At 43.7% G+C, this 22,107-nt stretch overlaps 1 protein-coding gene across 2 annotated transcripts in view; it reads left to right on the top strand.

Moving 5' to 3' along the window:
- Positions 1-914: 914 nt before the first annotated feature.
- Positions 915-22,107, top strand: part of PLPP3 (phospholipid phosphatase 3) — an 83,498-nt gene continuing 62,305 nt past the window's right edge. For both annotated transcript variants that reach the window (XM_063427643.1, XM_063427644.1), the window contains exon 1: positions 915-1,267. In XM_063427643.1, coding sequence (XP_063283713.1) covers positions 1,126-1,267 — 142 coding nt within the window. In that variant the 5' untranslated portion in view covers positions 915-1,125. The remainder of the gene's footprint in view (positions 1,268-22,107) is intronic.

Genomic DNA, 22,107 nt, shown 5'->3' with positions numbered 1-22,107 from the left:
TATGTATACACTGTGCCCCCTCATTCTGTATGCACTGTGCCCCCCTCATTCTGTATGCACTGTGCCCCAATCATTCTGTATACACTGTGCCCCCTCTCATTCTGGATGCACTGTGCCCCCCTCATTCTGCATACACTGTGCCCCCCCTGAGCTGCCGCTCTCTATATACACTGTGCCCCCTCATTCTGTATACACTGTGCCCCCCTCATTCTGTATACACTGTGCCCCCCTCATTCTGCATACACTGTGCCCCCCTCATTCTGTATACACTGTGCCCCCCCTGAGCTGCCGCTTTCTCTGCATGCAGGGTCTCCATCATTCGGCCAGGCTGAGCTTTTCCTGATTTTTTTTTTTTCCCCTTTTTTTTCTTTTCTGGAAACAAATGTGGAGTTAATTATCATATGTATCAGTCAGTTTCAGGAAGTGGGCTGTGCATTGAATCCCATCTGAGCCAAAGGCAGGCAGTCCTACTCCAGGGGGCTGGAGATCAGTCTGTAAAACAGAGAGAGAAACACAGGGGGAGAGAGAGACTGGAGAGAGAGACACAGGGAGAGACACAGTCTGCAAACTCTCACTGCTTTACATCTGAAAACTCCCAGGACAAAGAAACTGGCTGAAACTAATACAATCCCAGGATTACAGGAACTGCAACGTAGTGACACAGTGCGGCTACATAGTGACACTGAGTGCAGCTACAGAGTGACACTGAGTGCGGCTACAGAGTGACACTGAGTGCGGCTACAGAGTGACACTGAGTGCTGCCTGCTGGTGAGTGTGAGAGAGTGCTGCTGGTGAGTTTGAGTGTAACTGGCAGTTGCTCTGAAGGACTTTGCTTTCTACTTGGGAGCAGCTGCCAGTTCCTGGGGACAAAGTCTGAGTTGTCACTTTATCAGTTGCACTCTGTGAGTTGTGCGTTGCTGCCAGTGAGCTGCTGTCAGTGTGAGTGGCACTCAGTGCGTTGCTGCCAGTGAGCTGCTGTCAGTGTGAGTGGCACTCAGTAAGTTGCTGTCCGTGTGAGTGGCATTCAGTAAGTTATTGTCAGTGTGAGTGGCACTCAGTGCGTTGCTGTCAGCGTGAGTGGCACTCAGAGGGAGCAGCCTGGATTTAAAGAAAATTGTCTCCAGCATGCAGAACTACAAGTATGACAAAGCCATAGCCCCCCCAGAGAGCAGGAATGGGGGGAGCACCCCGTTAAACAACAATAATGGCCCCGGGAATGGGAGGAAGGTCCTGCTGGTCTGCCTGGATGTGTTCTGTCTGGTTGTAGGTGAGTAAACTCTTTATCATTACTGCATTGTAGGGGTACACCTGGCTGTCACTTTATAAAACATTATCTCTCTATAAAATGTTACTCTCTGTATAAAGTGTCACTCTCTCTGTATAAACCCTTACTATCACTGTATAAACCCTTACGATCTCTGTATAAAGCGTCACTCTCTGTATAAACCCTTACTATCTCTGTATAAAGCGTCACTCTCTGTATAAAGTGTCACTCTCTGTATAAAGTGTCACTCTCTCAGTATAAACCCTTACTATCTCTGTATAAACCCTTACTATCTCTGTATAAAGTGTCACTCTCTCTCTCTCTCTGTATAAGACATGATTTTCTCAGTATAGAGCATTACTCCTCTGATATTGACAGTCCCATTTGTGGCTAGCTCCTTGGCTAGCTGGCTATGCTATATAATCCCTGGCTGCCCTCACTGTGTCCAGCCCTGTTTCTCAGTATAGAGCATTACTCCTCTGATATTGACAGTCCCATTTGTGGCTAGCTCCTTGGCTAGCTGGCTATGCTATATAGGTAATCCCTGGCTGCCCTCACTGTGTCCAGCCCTGTTTCTCAGTATAGAGCATTACTCCTCTGATATTGACAGTCCCATTTGTGGCTAGCTCCTTGGCTAGCTGGCTATGCTATATAATCCCTGGCTGCCCTCACTGTGTCCAGCCCTGTTTCTCAGTATAGAGCATTACTCCTCTGATATTGACAGTCCCATTTGTGGCTAGCTCCTTGGCTAGCTGGCTATGCTATATAATCCCTGGCTGCCCTCACTGTGTCCAGCCCTGTTTCTCAGTATAGAGCATTACTCCTCTGATATTGACAGTCCCATTTGTGGCTAGCTCCTTGGCTAGCTGGCTATGCTATATAATCCCTGGCTGCCCTCACTGTGTCCAGCCCTGTTTCTCAGTATAGAGCATTACTCCTCTGATATTGACAGTCCCATTTGTGGCTAGCTCCTTGGCTAGCTGGCTATGCTATATAATCCTTGGCTGCCCTCACTGTGTCCAGCCCTCATTTGTGGCTAGCGCCTTGGCTAGCTGGCTATGCTATATAATCCCTGGCTGCCCTCACTGTGTCCAGCCCTGTTTCTCAGTATAGAGCATTACTCCTCTGATATTGACAGTCCCATTTGTGGCTAGCTCCTTGGCTAGCTGGCTATGCTATATAATCCCTGGCTGCCCTCACTGTGTCCAGCCCTGTTTCTCAGAGAGAGCATTACTCCTCTGATATTGACAGTCCCATTTGTAGCTAGCGCCTTGGCTAGCTGGCTATGCTATATAGGTAATCCCTGGCTGCCCTCACTGTGTCCAGCCCTGTTTCTCAGAGAGAGCATTACTCCTCTGATATTGACAGTCCCATTTGTGGCTAGCGCCTTGGCTAGCTGGCTATGCTATATAATCCCTGGCTGCCCTCACTGTGTCCAGCCCTGTTTCTCAGTATAGAGCATTACTCCTCTGATATTGACAGTCCCATTTGTGGCTAGCGCCTTGGCTAGCTGGCTATGCTATATAGGTAATCCCTGGCTGCCCTCACTGTGTCCAGCCCTGTTTCTCAGTATAGAGCATTACTCCTCTGATATTGACAGTCCCATTTGTGGCTAGCTCCTTGGCTGGCTAGCTGGCTATGCTATATAATCCCTGGCTGCCCTCACTGTGTCCAGCCCTGTTTCTCAGAGAGAGCAGTGGGGGGGCTGTAGTCTGTTTTCAAGGGACTGAGCTCCTATCTCTTTGTTATTATTATTATTATTATAATTGTAAATAGGTGGTGCAGCGAATGTGTATACAATGCTTGTTACAATGTGTAACAATGGGTGTTTAATACATCTCCCACAATTCGTACTAAGAGATTCTTTAAAGTACTGTATGTTATACGTGTTATATGCTACATAGTGCTGTATGCTATATATATATATATATATATATATGTATATGACATTCTATAAAGCACGTTGTGTTATATATGTTATGTTATATAGTGCTATAGATGTACTATGTGTTATATAGTACAATATGCTATATATGTTATATACTCTATGTAATATATTATATAGTACAATATGTTATATAGTAGTACATGCTATAGATTTGATATGTTCTATATAATAAGCAATTTAGTAGTTTATGCTATAGATTTTTATGTTCTGTATAATAAGCAATTTAGTAGTGTATGCTATAGATTTTTTATGTTCTATAAATTGTCATATAGTAGTATATGCTATAAATTATATATGTTCTATATAATATGCTATATAGTTGTACATGCTGTAGATTTGATATGCTCTATATAATTTTCTATATAGTTGTTATATACTGTATATAATATACTATATATTACAATATTTTATATAGTAGTACATGCTATAGAATATATATGTTCTATATAATATGCTATATAGTTGTTATATACATTATGTATTATATTATAGAAACATAGACGGCAGATAAGAACCATTCGGCCCATCTAGTCTGCCCAGTTTTCTAAATACTTTCATTAGTCCCTGGCCTTATCTTATAGTTAGGATAGCCTTATGCCTATCCCACGCATGCTTAAACTCCTTTACTGTGTTAACCTCTACCACTTCAGCTTGAAGGCTATTCCTTGCATCAACTACCCTCTCAGTAAAGTAATACTTCCTGATATTATTTTTAAACCTTTGTCCCTCTAATTTAAGACTATGTCCTCTAGTTGTGGTAGTTTTTCTTCTTTTAAATATAGTCTCCTCCTTTACTGTGTTGATTCCCTTTATGTATTTAAATGTTTCTATCATATCCCCCCTGTCTCGTCTTTCCTCCAAGCTATACATTTTAAGTTCCTTATAAAGTATAATATGCTATATAGTAGTGTATGCTCTAGATTTGATATGTTCTATATAACATGCTATATAGCTCGGTGTGGAGCTTGGTACTGAGTCCCAATGGAAGGAGCTCTGAAGCTCTGACGGTAGTGTCAATGGAAGGAGCTCTGCAGCTCTGATGTTAGTGCCAATGGAAGGAGCTCTGCAGCTCTGGCAGGAGTCCCAGGAAAAGGAGCTCAGCCGCTCTGGCGGGAGTCCCAGTGAAAGGAGCTCTGTAGCTCTGGCAGGAGTCCCAGTGGAAGGAGCTCTGTAACTCTGGCAGGAGTCCCAGTGGAAGGAGCTCTGTAACTCTGACAGGAGTCCCAGGAAAAGGAGCTCTGCCCTCTCAGACCATTTTTTCTACAAACAATCTGAGATTGAAAAAAATCAATTTGTAAATTATATGTTTTCTATGGTTAAAACCTGTATAGAGTTTGGGTACAGGGATATTAGAATTGTCCTTTAACTTGTTGTTCCATCAGGTTCTAAAGGTCACATTGTATCATATTACAGAGATCTTTTGTATATTTGCTATCACTATTGTTTGTACATAGAATTAATGGCCATGTTCCTGTATAAGGGACACTGTGCAGTGTGTGTAATTATGGGTGCAATACATGTTATTGCCACTCCATTGTATGGTGGCACTGTTGTACATTGTTTCTGTAAAGGTGGTATTTGGACAGTGGACTCTGAATGGACATTGGACAAGTAAATTTCCCCAGGAATCGCCCAGAAATTATGTCTGCAGCTTCAATGCCCTATAAACCAGAGCTATTCCTGGCAACAAAATGATCCATCTCATTGTCTAAATGGAAGGTAGCTATGAGACGACAATTATTGTCCTCATTCATTTTCCATAATCCAGAAGGGGGCTACCTGACTCTGGTGTCTAATTTTGCTGGGGAGAACTATCCGCTTGGGTTCTAAGGCAGAGAGCAGAAATGTTGGGATTAGTAACATCTGCTTTCTGTTTTGTGATGTAATGGAGATAAAGGAAGTTTGCCAATATTTGGGATTTCTAACCATAATAAGTGTCCCCTTGGTATATGCATTTATTGTCTCAGATCCAGCAAGTGAGAAGATTCAACTTCTGCTTCTTTTGGGGTTCAAAGGAATATATAACCATCCCCTGCCGAGAAGTGTGGGCAGATAAACATTTCCATGCAATGAATATATAGAATCAACTTGAGACATGTGACCAAAAAACATTGTATCAGTGTGTGAACAATATAAAGACATTGTATCAATGTGATCAGCATGAAGACATGGTATCGGTGTGTGACCCAAATAAAGACATTGTATCAGTGTGTAAACAATATAAAGACATTGCATAGATGTGCAACCAATAGAAGACGTTGTATCGGTGTGGACCAGTATGAATATATTGTATCGATGTGTGACCAGTATGGAGACATTGTATCGATGTGTGACCAGTATGGAGACATTGTATCGATGTGTGACCAGTATGGAGACATTGTATCGATGTGTGACCAGTATGAAGACATTGTATCGATGTGTGACCAGTATGAAGACATTGTATCGATGTGTGACCAGTATGAAGACATTGTATCGATGTGTGACCAGTATGAAGACATTGTATCGATGTGTGACCAGTATGAAGACATTGTATCGATGTGTGACCAGTATGAATACATTGTATCGAATTGTGACCAGTATGGAGACATTGTATCGATGTGTGACCAGTATGGCGACATTGTATCGATGTGTGACCAGTATGGAGACATTGTATCGACGTGTGACCAGTATGGAGACATTGTATCGACGTGTGACCAGCGTGAATACATTGTATCAATGTGTGACCAGTATGAAGACATTGTATCGATGTGTGACCAGTATGGAGACATTGTATCGATGTGTGACCAGTATGAAGACATTGTATCGATGTGTGACCAGTATGAAGACATTGTATCAATGTGTGACCAGTATGGAGACATTGTATCGATATGTGACCAGTATGAAGACATTGTATCGGTGTGTGACCAGTATGAAGACATTGTATCGGTGTGTGACCAGTATGGAGACATTGTATCGGTGTGTGACCAGTATGGAGACATTGTATCGACGTGTGACCAGTATGAAGACATTGTATCGACATGTGACCAGTATGGAGACATTGTATCAATGTGTGACCAGTATGGAGACATTGTATCGGTGTGTGACCAGTATGGAGACATTGTATCGATGTGTGACCAGTATGAAGACATTGTATCGACGTGTGACCAGTATGGAGACATTGTATCGATGTGTGACCCATATGGAGACATTGTATCGATGTGTGACCAGTATGGAGACATTGTATCGATGAGTGACCAGTATGAATACATTGTATCGATGTGTGACCAGTATGGATACATTGTATCGATGTGTGACCAGTATGGAGACGTTGTATCGATGTGTGACCAGTATGAAGACATTGTATCAATGTGTGACCAGTATAAAGACACACCATTACAATGTATTGAATAGTATTCCCGCCTATTGTTGCTGGATGTGTTACCAGGGTACTAGATGTAGGCTCGTGCTCGCAAGTCATGAATTGCACAGACTTACTGGTGTTGCCAGTTACTTTGTGCTACAATTCCAAGTACTCTCAGCCAACCAAAAACGTATTTTATGGTCCTTAGCTGTTCATAGTGCAGAGAGGGCTGTGCCCATTGGCTAACAGCATAGTTTCACAGGTGAGCTGTGTGGCGAACAGAACCTCGCCACGGGCTTTCGGAGGAGCCTGCTTGCCAACCTCCTGCCAAAAGACTAAGGGCCAGGTCAGCGACTGTAAAGACCCATATTTTATTTCCCTTGGTTCAGCAATTTCCATAGAACCGAACGCTAGCTCACGAGCGGCCGTTCGCATGGACCAAAACTGCAAATAGACTTTAGGGGGACTTAGCCGCGAATGCCCTGGAACTTTTTGCGGTTCCCGGTCGGACCCCCAGTGGCACTTAGCCGCGATTCTATGAAACTGTTTTTGGCAGGAAGACTTTGAGGTTCTCGGTTGGTCCGCGATTCTATGAAACTGTTTTGGGCAAAACTACGGCTTCCCGGAAATTCCAGAACCGACCTGGGTGATTTTTGGATATGTTGTTCACCCAGATCGGGGCTATCAGGGGATGTAACTTTTGAGGGGGGTTTTGTATGTTTTAATTGTATGGTTTTTTTTTGGTACAGTTCCTAACTCAATTATCTCCCAGGCAGAGGGGAGGGATTGTATGATTATGTATGGGAGTGTCCTGTACTTGAACAAACTTTGTCATTGGTCTTTAACTTTGTACTGTAGTCTTCCATCAGGTCCAGGTGGGAGTACTCCTTGCATGGGGATTATCATAAAAGGCCAAGTGTGGTCCCGTTAAAGTCAGTTCACTTCACCATCAACACGCAGCCTCGTCTCGTGATTGTAGGGAACAGCTATACCAGCTATACCTGCTTGGGATTGCTATACTGGCTATAATCACTAGCTCTTGTAAGAGCTACACCGCTATACCTGCTATAGGAGGAGAGGTCCACCCACTGGAAGCTGGATCCTGGGCTTGGATTTAGGGTGGGTGGAGACCCCAGACAAACTATGGCAGCTAAGAGGCTATGGTGCTTATGGTGTCCAGTGCGGTGCTTATAGTACTACAGGCTACTATGAAGCAGTGATTGGCGGAGGCACCCAGTCGGGGTACCAGGCAGTCCGTCACAAGTTGTTTATATAATCTCTGGCCTGAGCTCTGTATCGGTTGTTTAATGTCATTTTAAACTCGTTCATTGCTAAATCCTGGGTAAGTGAATTTTACTGAATGTGGTTATTACTTTTAGTTGTGAGATATGTTGCATTATATCAGGAAGAATGTTCTAACTGAACATTATTTATTTATACTGACCTTGGGATTTGTTCCCTCTCAGATCATGTTCTGGCTGTTCTGTGTATACTGAATTTTCTAAACTCACAGTTGTACTGGGCACAAAGCACAGAGAGGGCAGAATTACACACGCATTGACTCACTCATCTTAGTGCCCTGCCAGGAGCCACCAGAAAGAGAGCTGAGTCAAGTCCAGGCATAGATCAAGACCCTGCACAGAACGAGAGCTGGGTCAAGACCCTGCACAGAACGAGAGCTGGGTCAAGACCCTGCACAGAACGAGAGCTGGGTCAAGACCCTGCACAGAACGAGAGCTGGGTCAAGACCCTGCACAGAACGAGAGCTGGGTCAAGACCCTGCACAGAACGAGAGCTGGGTCAAGACCCTGCACAGAACGAGAGCTGAGTCAAGACAAGGCATAGGAAGAGAGCTGAGTCAAGACTAGGCATAGAAAGAGAGCTGAGTCAAGATCAGACATAGAAAAAGAGCTAGTGACGGACCACCTTCCACCCCGACTGGGTGCCTCCGTCAAACGATGCTCCTAGTGCTCGCCAAGGACCTTCAGCACCACACTCGACACCATAACCACTGCAACCCCCACAAACCGCTGCAGCTTGGTTTGGGTTTTGCCATCCTCCACCCACCCTGGACCAGCTTACAGTGGGTGGACCTCTCCTTAGTCCAGAGAGGAACAGGAACAGCTCTTACAAGAGCTAGTGATTATACTCTGGGGAGTATAGTGATTATAGCAATCCCCAGAGTGTGGTTCTCCAATCCCCCAAACATGAGCCAAGACTTCATGAAGGGTAGAACAGGTACTCTTTAACCCCTTAAGGACCAAACTTCTGGAATAAAAGGGAATCATGACGTGTCACACACGTCATGTGTCCTTAAGGGGTTAATGCAAGCCAGCACTCACAATTTATACAATTCCTCAGGCCAGAGGCACACCCCTTTGACCTGATGGAGCACAGGCACACAAAGGACACAAACCAATCAGAACAATACAACAATGTCCAACACTCCCACATACAGCACACAAGCCCTCCCCTAAGCCTGTGATACAATTAAAGGATCACTATAGTGTCCCACCGTGCACATGTTTGAATCTGTTCCAGTTAAAAGTTCAAGGGGCAGAAACAGTGCCTTTAAAATCCAATATGCCCAAATAGTGTTTTTAAAGGGCAATATATCCAAGGGGCCATGGTCACAGGGCAAGAGGCTGGCAAGCAGGCCTCTCCAAATCCTAGTGACGAAGGTGCTTTCATCACAGAGCCAAGATCAGACATAGAAAGGGAGCTGAGTCGATTGGGCAGAGAGAGAATTCAAGCATCAATGATGCACAGATCTATTAATTTAATTGGGAAATGTAATTGACCAGGGAACTGAAGCACTATATGGTGAGTCTCTATTTGCTGTGGAATGCTGACATACACATATAAACCATACAATATAAGGGTTTTATGCCTGTGGAGCTCTCTGATACACACTGTACATTACTTTGAGTTTTATTGATGTGGAGCTTTTTGGCACACTCATACACACTTACTGTAAGTTTTAATGCCGTGGATCTCTGTGACACACACATACACTTCTCATAAGTGTGGGTTTTATTGCTGTGGAGCTCTGTTATACACTCATACACACTGTACATTACTGTGAGTTGTATTGTTGTGGAGCTCTGTGATACACTCTCACACACTGTACATCACTAAGAGTTTTATTGCTGTGGAGCTCTGTGATACCCTCATACACACACTGCACATTACTGTGGGTTTTATTGCTGTGGAGCTCTGCGACACACTCACACACACACTGCACATTACTGTGAGTTGTATTGTTGTGGAGCTCTGTGATACACTCACACTGTACATTACTAAGAATCTTATTGCTGTGGAGCTCTCTGATACACTGTACATTACTGTGAGTTGTATTGCTGTGGAGCTCTGTGACACACTCACACACACTGCACATTACTGTGGAGCTCTGTGACACACTCACACACACTGCACATTACTGTGGAGCTCTGTGACACACTCACACACACTGCACATTACTGTGGAGCTCTGTGACACACTCACACACACTGCACATTACTGTGGAGCTCTGTGACACACTCACACACACTGCACATTACTGTGAGTTGTATTGTTGTGGAGCTCTGTGATACACTCACACTGTACATTACTAAGAATCTTATTGCTGTGGAGCTCTCTGATACACTGTACATTACTGTGAGTTGTATTGCTGTGGAGCTCTGTGACACACTCACACACACTGCACATTACTGTGGAGCTCTGTGACACACTCACACACACTGCACATTACTGTGGAGCTCTGTGACACACTCACACACACTGCACATTACTGTGGAGCTCTGTGACACACTCACACACACTGCACATTACTGTGGAGCTCTGTGACACACTCACACACACTGCACATTACTGTGAGTTGTATTGTTGTGGAGCTCTGTGATACACTCACACTGTACATTACTAAGAATCTTATTGCTGTGGAGCTCTGTGATACACTGTACATTACTGTGAGTTGTATTGCTGTGGAGCTCTGTGACACACTCACACACACTGCACATTACTGTGCATTACATCACGGGAGGTTTGGAGAGCAGTCCGAAGGATTCCCGGTGACATTGCTGCTGTGGTAGTGTGTTGTGATTTTTAGCTAGCAGTAGTTGTGTTCATTCAGTTGATGGGTTATCTTGAAATAAATCATTGACTCTCGCCTCCCATGTGACTGACCATGCAGCAGTAATTCCTAGCCGGCCACCTCTGCCTGTTACCCAGGGTCTGTTTACTTTCCTAGGGGGAGAGGAGCTTTTAATTATTGATCCTAGAGCTTCATGATGGCTGAATCCCTCGCCCTGGGACAGAAGGTGTCTGTTAATTTTAGCTCTCGGCATTGAACCCCATAACGCGGCGCGGCCCCTCTTACCGTTGCAGCAGGGTGTAGGGAAATGACTATAAACACAGACGGCATATTTCACATCTTTATTTACGACCACATGCGTTATTAACTAAAACCTGTCTTAGATGGAGATTTGTTATCGCTTTTATTAATTTGGCCATAAAGCGGTTCATTATCAAATTAATTCCGGCTCAGAGAGCAGACCAGGATATGCCTTCTCTGTGAGTTTATTACCAAAGCTGAGAATTTCAGAGATTTAAAGATTTCAGTTTTAACATCTAATGAAGTTAATGTATTGAAGGGAAATGGGGACGATTGAGCTTGGATCTCATATTGTGCATTCACCTTACCATTTATTTGTTTTATAAAACTGCCAATTAAAAGAACACTGTCGTGTTAGGAATACAAGTCACCATTTAGGTTACTGCCGCCCCACTCCCAACCCCCCGCCCCCCATGCAAAGATGAAATAGTTACTTTACATATCTTCTAACCCACGCTGCCCTCTCCACAGTCGCCCCACCTCTTTGGCTGAGATCATCAATCTTGATTAACTCAGCCAATCCTATGCCTAGTGCGCATGCATGGCAAACTACAACTCTGCGCCAATCAGATGTCTCTATGAGAATTACTCTGCTATTTCGGAGGAGGTGCTCTTTAGTGACTGTCAGTGTGAGAGCCACTGCAGGCATTTAATCTCTGCAGTGTAAACATTATATTGCAGGGTTAAAACGATACGGACATTGAGGTGAAGTGGTCTGGGTGCCTATAGTGTCCCTTTAAATCTGTCCATGGCACAGCATGGCTGGTCTGTATCTTGTTGACATTACCCATTACACAGGCCAAACTTTATGTTTGTGATCGTGGGTAGAGAGCTGAGAGATATAATATGTTTGTTTTGTGCCTTGCACCCCATCACCCCCTGGCTGAGTGTGATAGGATTTAAATACAGTCTGTTATGCCTGAGCTATGACATCTATCAAATATCCTGCATTTAAAAATACAATATATTATTCTGCTTACGATGGCAAGTCTGCTCTCAAACAAAACATTTTTCTTAGATTTTTACCATGACATTTAGGGAGGTAAGAAAATGCCAAGTATTTCACCAATGTGTGCGAGCATATTGGACTAATTTAGCCCACCCTCTTTATAATATTTACAGAAAATATTTCTGTTTCCTGGTTTAGTGCAGTGAGTGAAAGATATTTTATTTCAGTAATGAGAGGAAATTCTAACCCTTTCCAGGAAACTCAGGGAATTGCTCAACCATGGGTGCCTAACGGAGCCCTCCTACCCTGCATGGGTCAGGCAACGAGGGGCCCTCTCACTGTGCCAGGATGGGCCCCAATTCATTGTGTGAGCTTTTATTACAATGTCATCGTTGTAATGCTATACGTGATTGTGTTAAAGCAGAGTTTATACCAGACTTGTCCCATAATCCTTTACATTTTGAGGAATTGAATAAGAAAACCAAGAATTCAGGAATCATTTGTGAACCTGCAGATCATTTCTGTCCGTTAGTTTCTCTTTCTTCATACTTCCTCCATTTTGCTTTTCCCTGTGAGAACGCTCGTTATACCAGCACAACTACTGGCACAGCTTTTAAAGTCATTATAAAAACATGGCAAAATAAAATGATCCACGTGAAGGATGTGAAGTGTGAGTCCTGGCAGCGAGAGGGGTCAGGGATTGAGGTTTGTTATATATTAAGCTGCTGGATGGGTGAATGTACAGTAACTGCCAGTAATAAGGACAATGACTGTCCCTAATCAATGCACCCATTAACTGAACAACCTACCTTCGTAGCTACGCTGCCCACATTTAGGTCTGGGTCGACCTTTACTGAGCCCTGAGTTTTTCAAGGAACTGGGCAGGTATTACAACATTTCTTTTTCTTGGTGAAATGATTTTGGGGCAATGAAAATGGTGCCGGTTCTCAGAGAACGTGGCCTCAACGGGCTTCTGACATAAATCAAGTCATCATCCAGTGTCCGCATGCAGGGGGTTTTGACTCTGGATTCTGTATGTGTCAATGTTTCTCTGAGAGAAGGATCAGATTCATGGATTCTCATTGGCAAGCACTGTACTGACCAAGTGCAGCGATTGCTGCGCACGCATCTGTGAGAAGCATCTGATTGGACGATTGTCATTAGGGTTGATGACTTCGCTGGAGGAGAAATGATGACATCACAGGAGCAGTCTCGAATAAAGGGAAGTTCTACACAAAAAAACAAGGGAGGGCGGTAATCTAAACTAAAGAAGGAAATATATATAATTAAAAAATAAATATATTGACGTTTTCATTTTTTTAATAAAAATGGCATTCTTCAGTTGTACAGTTAGCCCGGTGACAAATGGTAGCAAATGATTATAAAACCCTTCATTAGACCTTTTCTAGAGTCAGGGAATTTGGACTTTTTTCTAGTGTCAGGGTAATTTCCCAGCTTACGGATATTTGGACCTTTCCCAGTGTTAGGGTAGTTTTCCACTTTGCGGTATTTGGCCTTTTCCCAGTGTCGGGGTATTTGGATTTGTCCTCAATATCGGGGTATTTGGCCTTTCCTCAATGTCGGAGTATTTGGCCTTTTCCCAGTGTCGGGGTATTTGGATTTTCCTCAGTGTCGGAGTATTTGGCCTTTTCCTCAATATCGGGGTATTTGGACTTTCCTCAATGTCGGAGTATTTGACCTTTTCCCAGTGTCTGAGTATTTGACCTTTTCCCAGTGTTTGAGTATTTTGCCTTTTCCTCAATGTCGGAGTATTTGGCCTTTTCCCAGTGTCGGGGTATTTGGATTTTCCTCAGTGTTGGAGTATTTGGCCTTTTCCCAGTGTCGGGGTATTTGGACTTTCCTCAATATCAGAGTATTTGGCCTTTTCCCAGTGTTGGAGTACTTGGCCTTTTCCTCAGTGTTGGAGTATTTGGCCTTTTCCTCAGTGTTGGAATACTTGGCCTTTTCCTCAGTGTTGGAGTATTTGACCTTTTCCTCAATGTCGGAGTATTTGGCATTTTCCCAGTGTCGGGGTATTTGGATTTTCCTCAATGTCGGAGTATTTGGACTTTTCCCAGTGTCGGGGTATTTGGATTTTTCCTCAATATCGGGGTATTTGGACTTTCCTCAATGTCAGAGTATTTGGCCTTTTCCCAGTGTCGGGGTATTTGGATTTTCCTCAGTGTCGGAGTATTTGCCCTTTTCCCAGTGTCGGGGTATTTGGATTTTCCTCAGTGTCGGAGTATTTGGCCTTTTCCTCAATATCGGGGTATTTGGACTTTCCTCAATGTCGGAGTATTTGACCTTTTCCCAGTGTCGGGGTATTTGGATTTTCCTCAGTGTCGGAGTATTTGGCCTTTTCCTCAATATCGGGGTATTTGGACTTTCCTCAATGTCGGAGTATTTGACCTTTTCCCAGTGTCGGAGTATTTGGCCGTTTCCCAGTGTCGGGGTATTTTGACTTTCCTCAATATCAGAGTATTTGGCCTTTTCCTCAGTGTTGGAGTATTTGGCCTTTTCCTCAGTGTTGGAGTATTTGGCCTTTTCCTCAGTGTTGGAGTATTTGGCCTTTTCCTCAATGTCGGAGTATTTGACCTTTTCCCAGTGTCGGGGTATTTGGACTTTCCTCAATGTCGGAGTATTTGGCCTTTTCCCAGTGTCGGGGTATTTAGATTTTACTCAGTGTCGGAGTATTTGGCCTTTTCCTCAATTTCGGAGTATTTGGCCTTTTTCCAGTGTCGGGGTATTTGGATTTTACTCAGTGTCGGAGTATTTGGCCTTTTCCCAGTGTCAGGGTATTTGGCCTTTTCCCACTGTCGGGATAATTCCCAGTGTTCTAGGTGTGTCCATTAAGCGGTGGGATGGAGAACATTAGTGTAACCATGTACTGGTGGCAGTTACTGGGGAGCTGCTGGAAATTAATTTTTTCAAATAACTGTTAGGAGCAGAGTATAACCCCTGAAACCGCGAGCCACTAAAATGGCCTGGGACCTTAGGTTTACGTCCTGATCCAGGAGACCAGAAGCAACGACCTATTGGCTGTATGTTCATCACAAAATCCTTTAAAATGCTGCAGATATAAAGAGCACTGTGTTTCTTATCAGCAGTGCAGAAGTTTTTATTTGTTTATTTTTAAGGAAGATAAATATCCTTCCACTTTCCGTTTTAGTGAATCTGCAATGAGTTAATGTTGCAGTTCTCAACGTTCAGATCTTCACGAAATGAAAACCAAAATATTGCGTCACCTTTCTGTGCCTTCGCTTGTTTCCTGCGTCCAGCCGGTAAATGATAGAATTATTATCCAGTGGGCTTCGCTGGCGGAGATCCAGGCAGCGGATCTACCACGCAAAGTATCTGAGGGGTTTTGTTATAACAGCTGGCAGGAAAACACAAATTTCTGTCATTTATTCTCATTTATTATAATGCTGAGCCTGGCCAAGCGCAGCCAGCCTCATGCTGAGAATCATGGGAGTGTAGTCCATGAAGAGTGAGCCACCACTGCCGTAGGGGTGTGTGGTGCCAGGAAAGGGTGGTCAATAAATGTCATTTCTGCACCTTGCACGGCCCAGCACCATTCGGGTTAATTAATGAGGAATCCACAATAAGCCAGTCGTAGGCTGAGCTGAATTGAAATGTTTGTCCTAGGGGATTATTAAGGGTTAGAGTTCAGATCACAGAAACTCAATGGGGTGGTATAACCCTGTTGTGGATGGGTTTAACCCTGGGGTGGATACCTATATGCTGGATATAAGGTGATACGCACCCTGCGTTGGGTATAAGGTGATACGGACCCTGCGTTGGGTATGGTGATACGGACCCTGCGTTGGGTATGGTGATACGGACCCTGCGTTGGGTATAAGGTGATACGGACCCTGCGTTGGGTATAAGGTGATACGGACCCTGCGTTGGGTATGGTGATACGGACCCTGCGTTGGGTATGGTGATACGGACCCTGCGTTGGGTATGGTGATACGGACCCTGCGTTGGGTATAAGGTGATACGGACCCTGCGTTGGGTATGGTGATACGGACCCTGCGTTGGGTATAAGGTGGTACGCACCCTGCGTTGGGTATGGTGATACGGACCCTGCATTGGGTATAAGGTGATATGGACCCTGCGTTGGGTATAAAGTGATACGGACATTGTGTTAGATATACCGTTTCAGGCCATGCATTGGCTATAAGGTGATACGGACCCTGCGTTGGGTATAAGGTGATACGGACCCTGCGTTGGATATAAGGTGATACGGACCCTGCGTTTGGTATGGTGATACGGACCCTGCGTTTGGTATGGTGATACGGAACCTGCGTTGGGTATGGTGATACGGAACCTGTGTTGTGTATGGTAAAATGCAGTCTGCGTTAGGTATGGTGATACGGAACCTGCGTTGTGTATGTTGATATGCACTCTGCGTTGGGTATGGTGATACGCACCCTGCGTTGGGTATAAGGTGATATGGACCCTGCGTTGGGTATAAGGTGATACGCACCCTGCGTTGGGTATAAGGTGATACGCACCCTGCGTTGGGTATAAGGTGATACGGACCCTGCGTTTGGTATAAGGTGATACGGACCCTGCGTTGGGTATAAGGTGATACGCACCCTGCGTTGGGTATAAGGTGATACGCACCCTGCGTTGGGTATAAGGTGATACGCACCCTGCGTTGGGTATAAGGTGATACGCACCCTGCGTTGGGTATAAGGTGATACGCACCCTGCGTTGGGTATAAGGTGATACGGACCCTGCGTTGGGTATAAGGTGATACGCACCCTGCGTTGGGTATAAGGTGATACGCACCCTGCGTTGGGTATAAGGTGATACGCACCCTGCGTTGGGTATAAGGTGATACGGACCCTGCGTTGGGTATAAGGTGATACGCACCCTGCGTTGGGTATAAGGTGATACGCACCCTGCGTTGGGTATAAGGTGAAACGCACATACGTACCCTAAATGTTTGCAACTGATGTGATTTTTAACCTTCTAGATGAAAATATGTAGTTTTGGCATGGTTGGGCTTAAAAAGTGCCCTTCACCGACATCATCCCTCGCCAGCTAAACAGTTTGTACCCAGAACTGGGCTAGTCATTAACAACATCAAATGCACGTCCTAAAATCTCCCTTTTCATTAGATGCTGTACCGGGGCTCGCTCTGTGTTCACTCTCCAGAGATCTCCCAGATAATAATTTAGGAACTTGCCGTCTTTGCTTATGTCAGTCATTTGATTAGAAAATAAACAAAGATGGAAAAGAAGCTCAGACATATAACTAGAACAATAGTCCCTTTCAACTGTCTGATCTAATTCAGTATCATTGAAAAGTGAATACGACATTGTACTTTGCATTTCTCTGGCCATTGAATTCCCTCGCTGAAAGCCAACGCGTTCGGCAGCGGCCAATGCCAGTTAGTTTTTTCCCACAGATCCTTTTCAAAAGTGATTACAATACTTATTGTTTCAGTGGAATCTCCATAGAAACGAGCCAAGAACTTACACTGAGCATTTCTTAACACACATCATTCAGCACGGCCGTCGTTAGCATCGCACAAACAACATGCACTCCGAAAATAAAATCCTGCATCCAAAAACCACCGTGCCTAGCAATTAAATTCAAATTTATCTTATACGGTTTAAACAGTTAAAACCTCCATCCCATCTAACAACGCGGAGACCTTCCTGGAATCAGAATTCAAATATTATTCACTAAATTCAATGAAGCTTTGTCATGTAAATGAACTGTTCTGGCTTTCGAAATTCCCACAATTCAAGGAATGTGCCTCAAATTATGGTCTGGACGTTTATAACCGTCTCGTTTCTCAGTTCTTACGAATAGTTTTTTGTGATCAGATTTATGTCGAGTTTTTCTAAATTTGAATTTTGGTTTTATTCTGGAGGCAATATTTATTCTGGCGACGATAGGAGAAGTGATTCCAGATTAAAAGAGCTGGGTATTGTGCAACCGGTTCAGTTTGCTTGGGGGCTCATTGTCTAAAGCTCTGTTCACACGCAGAGAAAGTGAATGGAAGCATCATTATCCTGGAAGCCAGCTCTCTGCGCGCTGGGCTGAATGCACTTTCTCAGATAAAGGAAAGGACTATGATGCTTTCTTTTCTGCTTACAAGTCTGGCCAAGAAGTTTGACAAATACATACTTGATAGAATACGTCCGAACGAAAAGGTGAACAAACAGTCCATTAACCAACGCAGAATGCTTTGAGGGGGTTGGTGGGACGACCCACATCAGAAATGTGCAGAGTTATTGTTTAGGGAGTTAGAAAAACAATAATGGAAATATCATGGTGTTCTTTTAGTGTACGCTGTTTATTCAAACCATCAATCTTTCTGATGTTGTTGAAGTGTCCAAGTCCTCAGGAGCCAGAAAATGTCATAGAAATCAGCCAGACCCGGACTCCACGTTACAGCCAGTGTTATCTGTGCATGATGTAGGGTCACAATGTGTGTTCTCAGACTCTTGTAATGTGTGAAAGTTCACCAATAGTGTTAAACTGAATGGTGAATACCTGGCGACTGGAACTTGTTACCTTTAAGGGACGGGTACATTTAGAAAGTCCTCTTCACAGCGATAGCCCTTTTTTTGTCAGGAGGCAATTTATTGCAAACTGTGGCGATAACCCTACATCATCGAGCAGCAGTATAGTGATACAATGTGGCAAGGAGCCATTCAGCCAATCATTGCTGAATTGTAAGCACTTTAACCTGTTCCCTCAGCCAGTCCAAATGCATGTTACTAATGACTCAGTGAAGAATTTGCGTCAAAATTGTGCAGTGCCGTAATTAACGACACGTGGAGTGTAGTCACATGGAACGAGAGTTGATCTCAGATTTTTGCTGTGAATTAAACGAAAACACAACTTTACTCATTTTCATTTTTCTTAATTTTCAGATAAATAATCCAAGGTTATGTTTAATGTCAGCGCTCACTAGATCTATCTTAGTTCATCAGTCACTGATATTGATTTATATACCTTGGTGAATAATTAAAGTATTTTCTTTCATTTCACTAATCCTTTTTTGTTGTAGTCATTTTTTGCTTTGAAATTCTCTATTTCCTTCCCATAAATGCTGGTCCTAAATGTGTTCTAAGGTTTCTTGGCTTGTTACGGACCACTAACATGTTGGCGAAAGCTCTGTGTTGCTGAGAGTTTTCACCATGAGAAGACGTTTAGGGTTCAACTTCAGGATACATCAGGAGTTTGAGAAGCTCAATGGTATAAACAATGAACCTTTTCAGCCGGGCAGAGAGGCTCGAGAGCCAACTCTACCCACGGGCCCGCTGCCATGGCGTCTTCTTTGACTCTGACCTCTCTTTCACTCCACTCAGCAAGTCAATCTCTAAATCTACCATTTTCATCTTAAAAGCTCATATCAGCTCCTTCTTAACGCCCATACAACACAACGTCTTATCCACACCATAATTATCTCCTGCCTTGACTACTGTAATCCACTCCCCGGTGGTCTCATACCAGATTCCACATGACAATCTATAACAAATGGCCCACATAGAAATGTACACTCTATCTATAATGAAAGGACCAAAAGAAGTGTAATACAATAACACACCATAATAAAATCAGAGGTATATTGCACTCACAGTTCTAAGTTGAATTAAGGCAGGACAATAAAATGTAAAATGGCCTTTCTTCCTGCTCCCGAATCAATAATCCAGGGGAAGAAGAATAGCAAAATGGATATAGAATCTCTCCGTCCACAGCTCACCCATCCATCAGTCCTTACACAGGACCTCTCCAATGTAATGATAATGGTAGGAGCTCCATCTTGTTGGTGTGTCTGAGAGTATACCAGAGCTCCACAGCAATAATACTCCCAGTAATGTGTCTGAGTGTATACCAGAGCTCCACAGCAATAATACTCCCAGTAATGTGTCTGAGTGTATAACAGAGCTCCACAGCAATAATACTCCCAGTAATGTGTCTGAGTGTATAACAGAGCTCCACAGCAATAACACTCCCAGTAATGTGACTGAGTGTATAACAGAGCTCCACAGCAATAATACTCCCAGTAATGTGTCTGAGTGTATAACAGAGCTCCACAGCAATAATACTCCCAGTAATGTGTCTGAGTGTATAACAGAGCTCCACATCAATAATACTCCCAGTAATGTGTCTGAGTTTATAACAGAGCTCCACAATAATAAACTCCCAGTAATGTGTCTGAGAGTATAACAGAGCTCCACAGCAATAATACTCCCAGTAATGTGTCTGAGTGTATAACAGAGCCCCACAGTAATAATACTCCCAGTAATGTGTCTGAGTGTATAACAGAGCTCCACAGCAATAATACTCCCAGTAATGTGTCTGAGTGTATAACAGAGCTCCACAGCATTGATACTCCCAGTAATGTGTCTGTGTGTATAACAGAGCCCCACAGCAATAATACTCCCAGTAATGTGTCTGAGTGTATACCAGAGCTCCACAGGAATAATACTCCCAGTAATGTGTCTGGGTGTATAACAGAGCTCCACAGCAATAATACTCCCAGTAATGTGTCTGAGTGTATGACAGAGCTCCCCAGCAATAATACTCCCAGTAATGTGTCTGAGTGTATAACAGAGCTCCATAGTAATCATACTCCCAGTAATGCGTCTGAGTGTATAACAGAGCCCCACAGCAATAATACTCCCAGTAATGTGTCTGAGTGTATACCAGAGCTCCACAGCAATAATACTCCCAGTAATGTGTCTGAGTGTATAACAGAGCTCCACAGCAATAATACTCCCAGTAATGTGGCTGAGTGTATAACAGAGCTCCACAGCAATAATACTCTCAGTAATGTGTCTGAGTGTATAACAGAGCTCCACAGCAATAATACTCTCAGTAATGTGTCTGAGTGTATAACAGAGCTCCACAGCAATAATACTCTCAGTAATGTGTGTGAGTGTATAACAGAGCCCCACAGCAATAATACTCCCAGTAATGTGTCTGAGTGTATACCAGAGCTCCACAGCAATAATACTCCCAGTAATGTGTCTGAGTGTATAACAGAGCTCCACAGCAATAATACTCCCAGTAATGTGTCTAGATGTATAACAGAGCTCCACAATAATAAACTCCCAGTAATGTGTCTGAGAGTATAACAGAGCTCCACAGCAATAATACTCCCAGTAATGTGTCTGAGTGTATAACAGAGCTCCACAGCAATAATACTCCCAGTAATGTGTCTGAGTGTATAACAGAGCTCCACAGCAATAATACTCCCAGTAATGTGTCTGAGTGTATAACAGAGCTCCACAGCATTGATACTCCCAGTAATGTGTCTGTGTGTATAACAGAGCTCCACAGCAATAATACTCTCAGTAATGTGTCTGAGTGTATAACAGAGCTCCACAGCAATAATACTCTCAGTAATGTGTGTGAGTGTATAACAGAGCCCCACAGCAATAATACTCCAAGTAATGTGTCTGAGTGTATAACAGAGCCCCACAGCAATAATACTCCCAGTAATGTGTCTGAGCGTATAACAGAGCCCCACAGCAATAATACTCCCAGTAATGTGTCTGAGTGTATAACAGAGCCCCACAGCAATAATACTCCCAGTAATGTGGCTGAGCGTATAACAGAGCCCCACAGCAATAATACTTCCAGTAATGTGTCTGAGTGTATAACAGAGCTCCACAGCAATAATACTCCCAGTAATGTGTCTGAGTGTATAACAGAGCGCCACAGCAATAATACTCCCAGTAATGTGTCTGAGTGTATAACAGAGCTCCACAGCAATAATACTCCCAGTAATGTGTCTGAGTGTATAACAGAGCTCCACAGCAATAATACTCCCAGTAATGTGGCGGAGTGTATAACAGAGCTCCACAGCAATAATACTCCCAGTAATGTGTCGGAGTGTATAACAGAGCTCCACAGCAATAATACTCCCAGTAATGTGTCTGGGTGTATAACAGAGCTATACAGCAATAATACTCCCAGTAATGTGTCTGAGTGTATAACAGAGCTCCACAGTAATAATACTCCCAGTAATGTGTCTGAGTGTATGACAGAGCTCCACAGTAATAATACTCCCAGTAATGTGTCTGAGTGTATAACAGAGCTCCACAGCAATAATACTCCCAGTAATGTGTCTGAGTGTATAACAGAGCTCCACAGCAATAACACTCCCAGTAATGTGTCTGCGTGTATAACAGAGCTCCACAGCAATAATACTCCCAGTAATGTGGCGGAGTGTATT

This window comes from Pelobates fuscus, chromosome 7 (genome assembly GCF_036172605.1).
Source record: "Pelobates fuscus isolate aPelFus1 chromosome 7, aPelFus1.pri, whole genome shotgun sequence".
NCBI lineage: Eukaryota > Metazoa > Chordata > Amphibia > Anura > Pelobatidae > Pelobates > Pelobates fuscus.
This window is presented reverse-complemented; position numbering and strand designations above follow the sequence as displayed.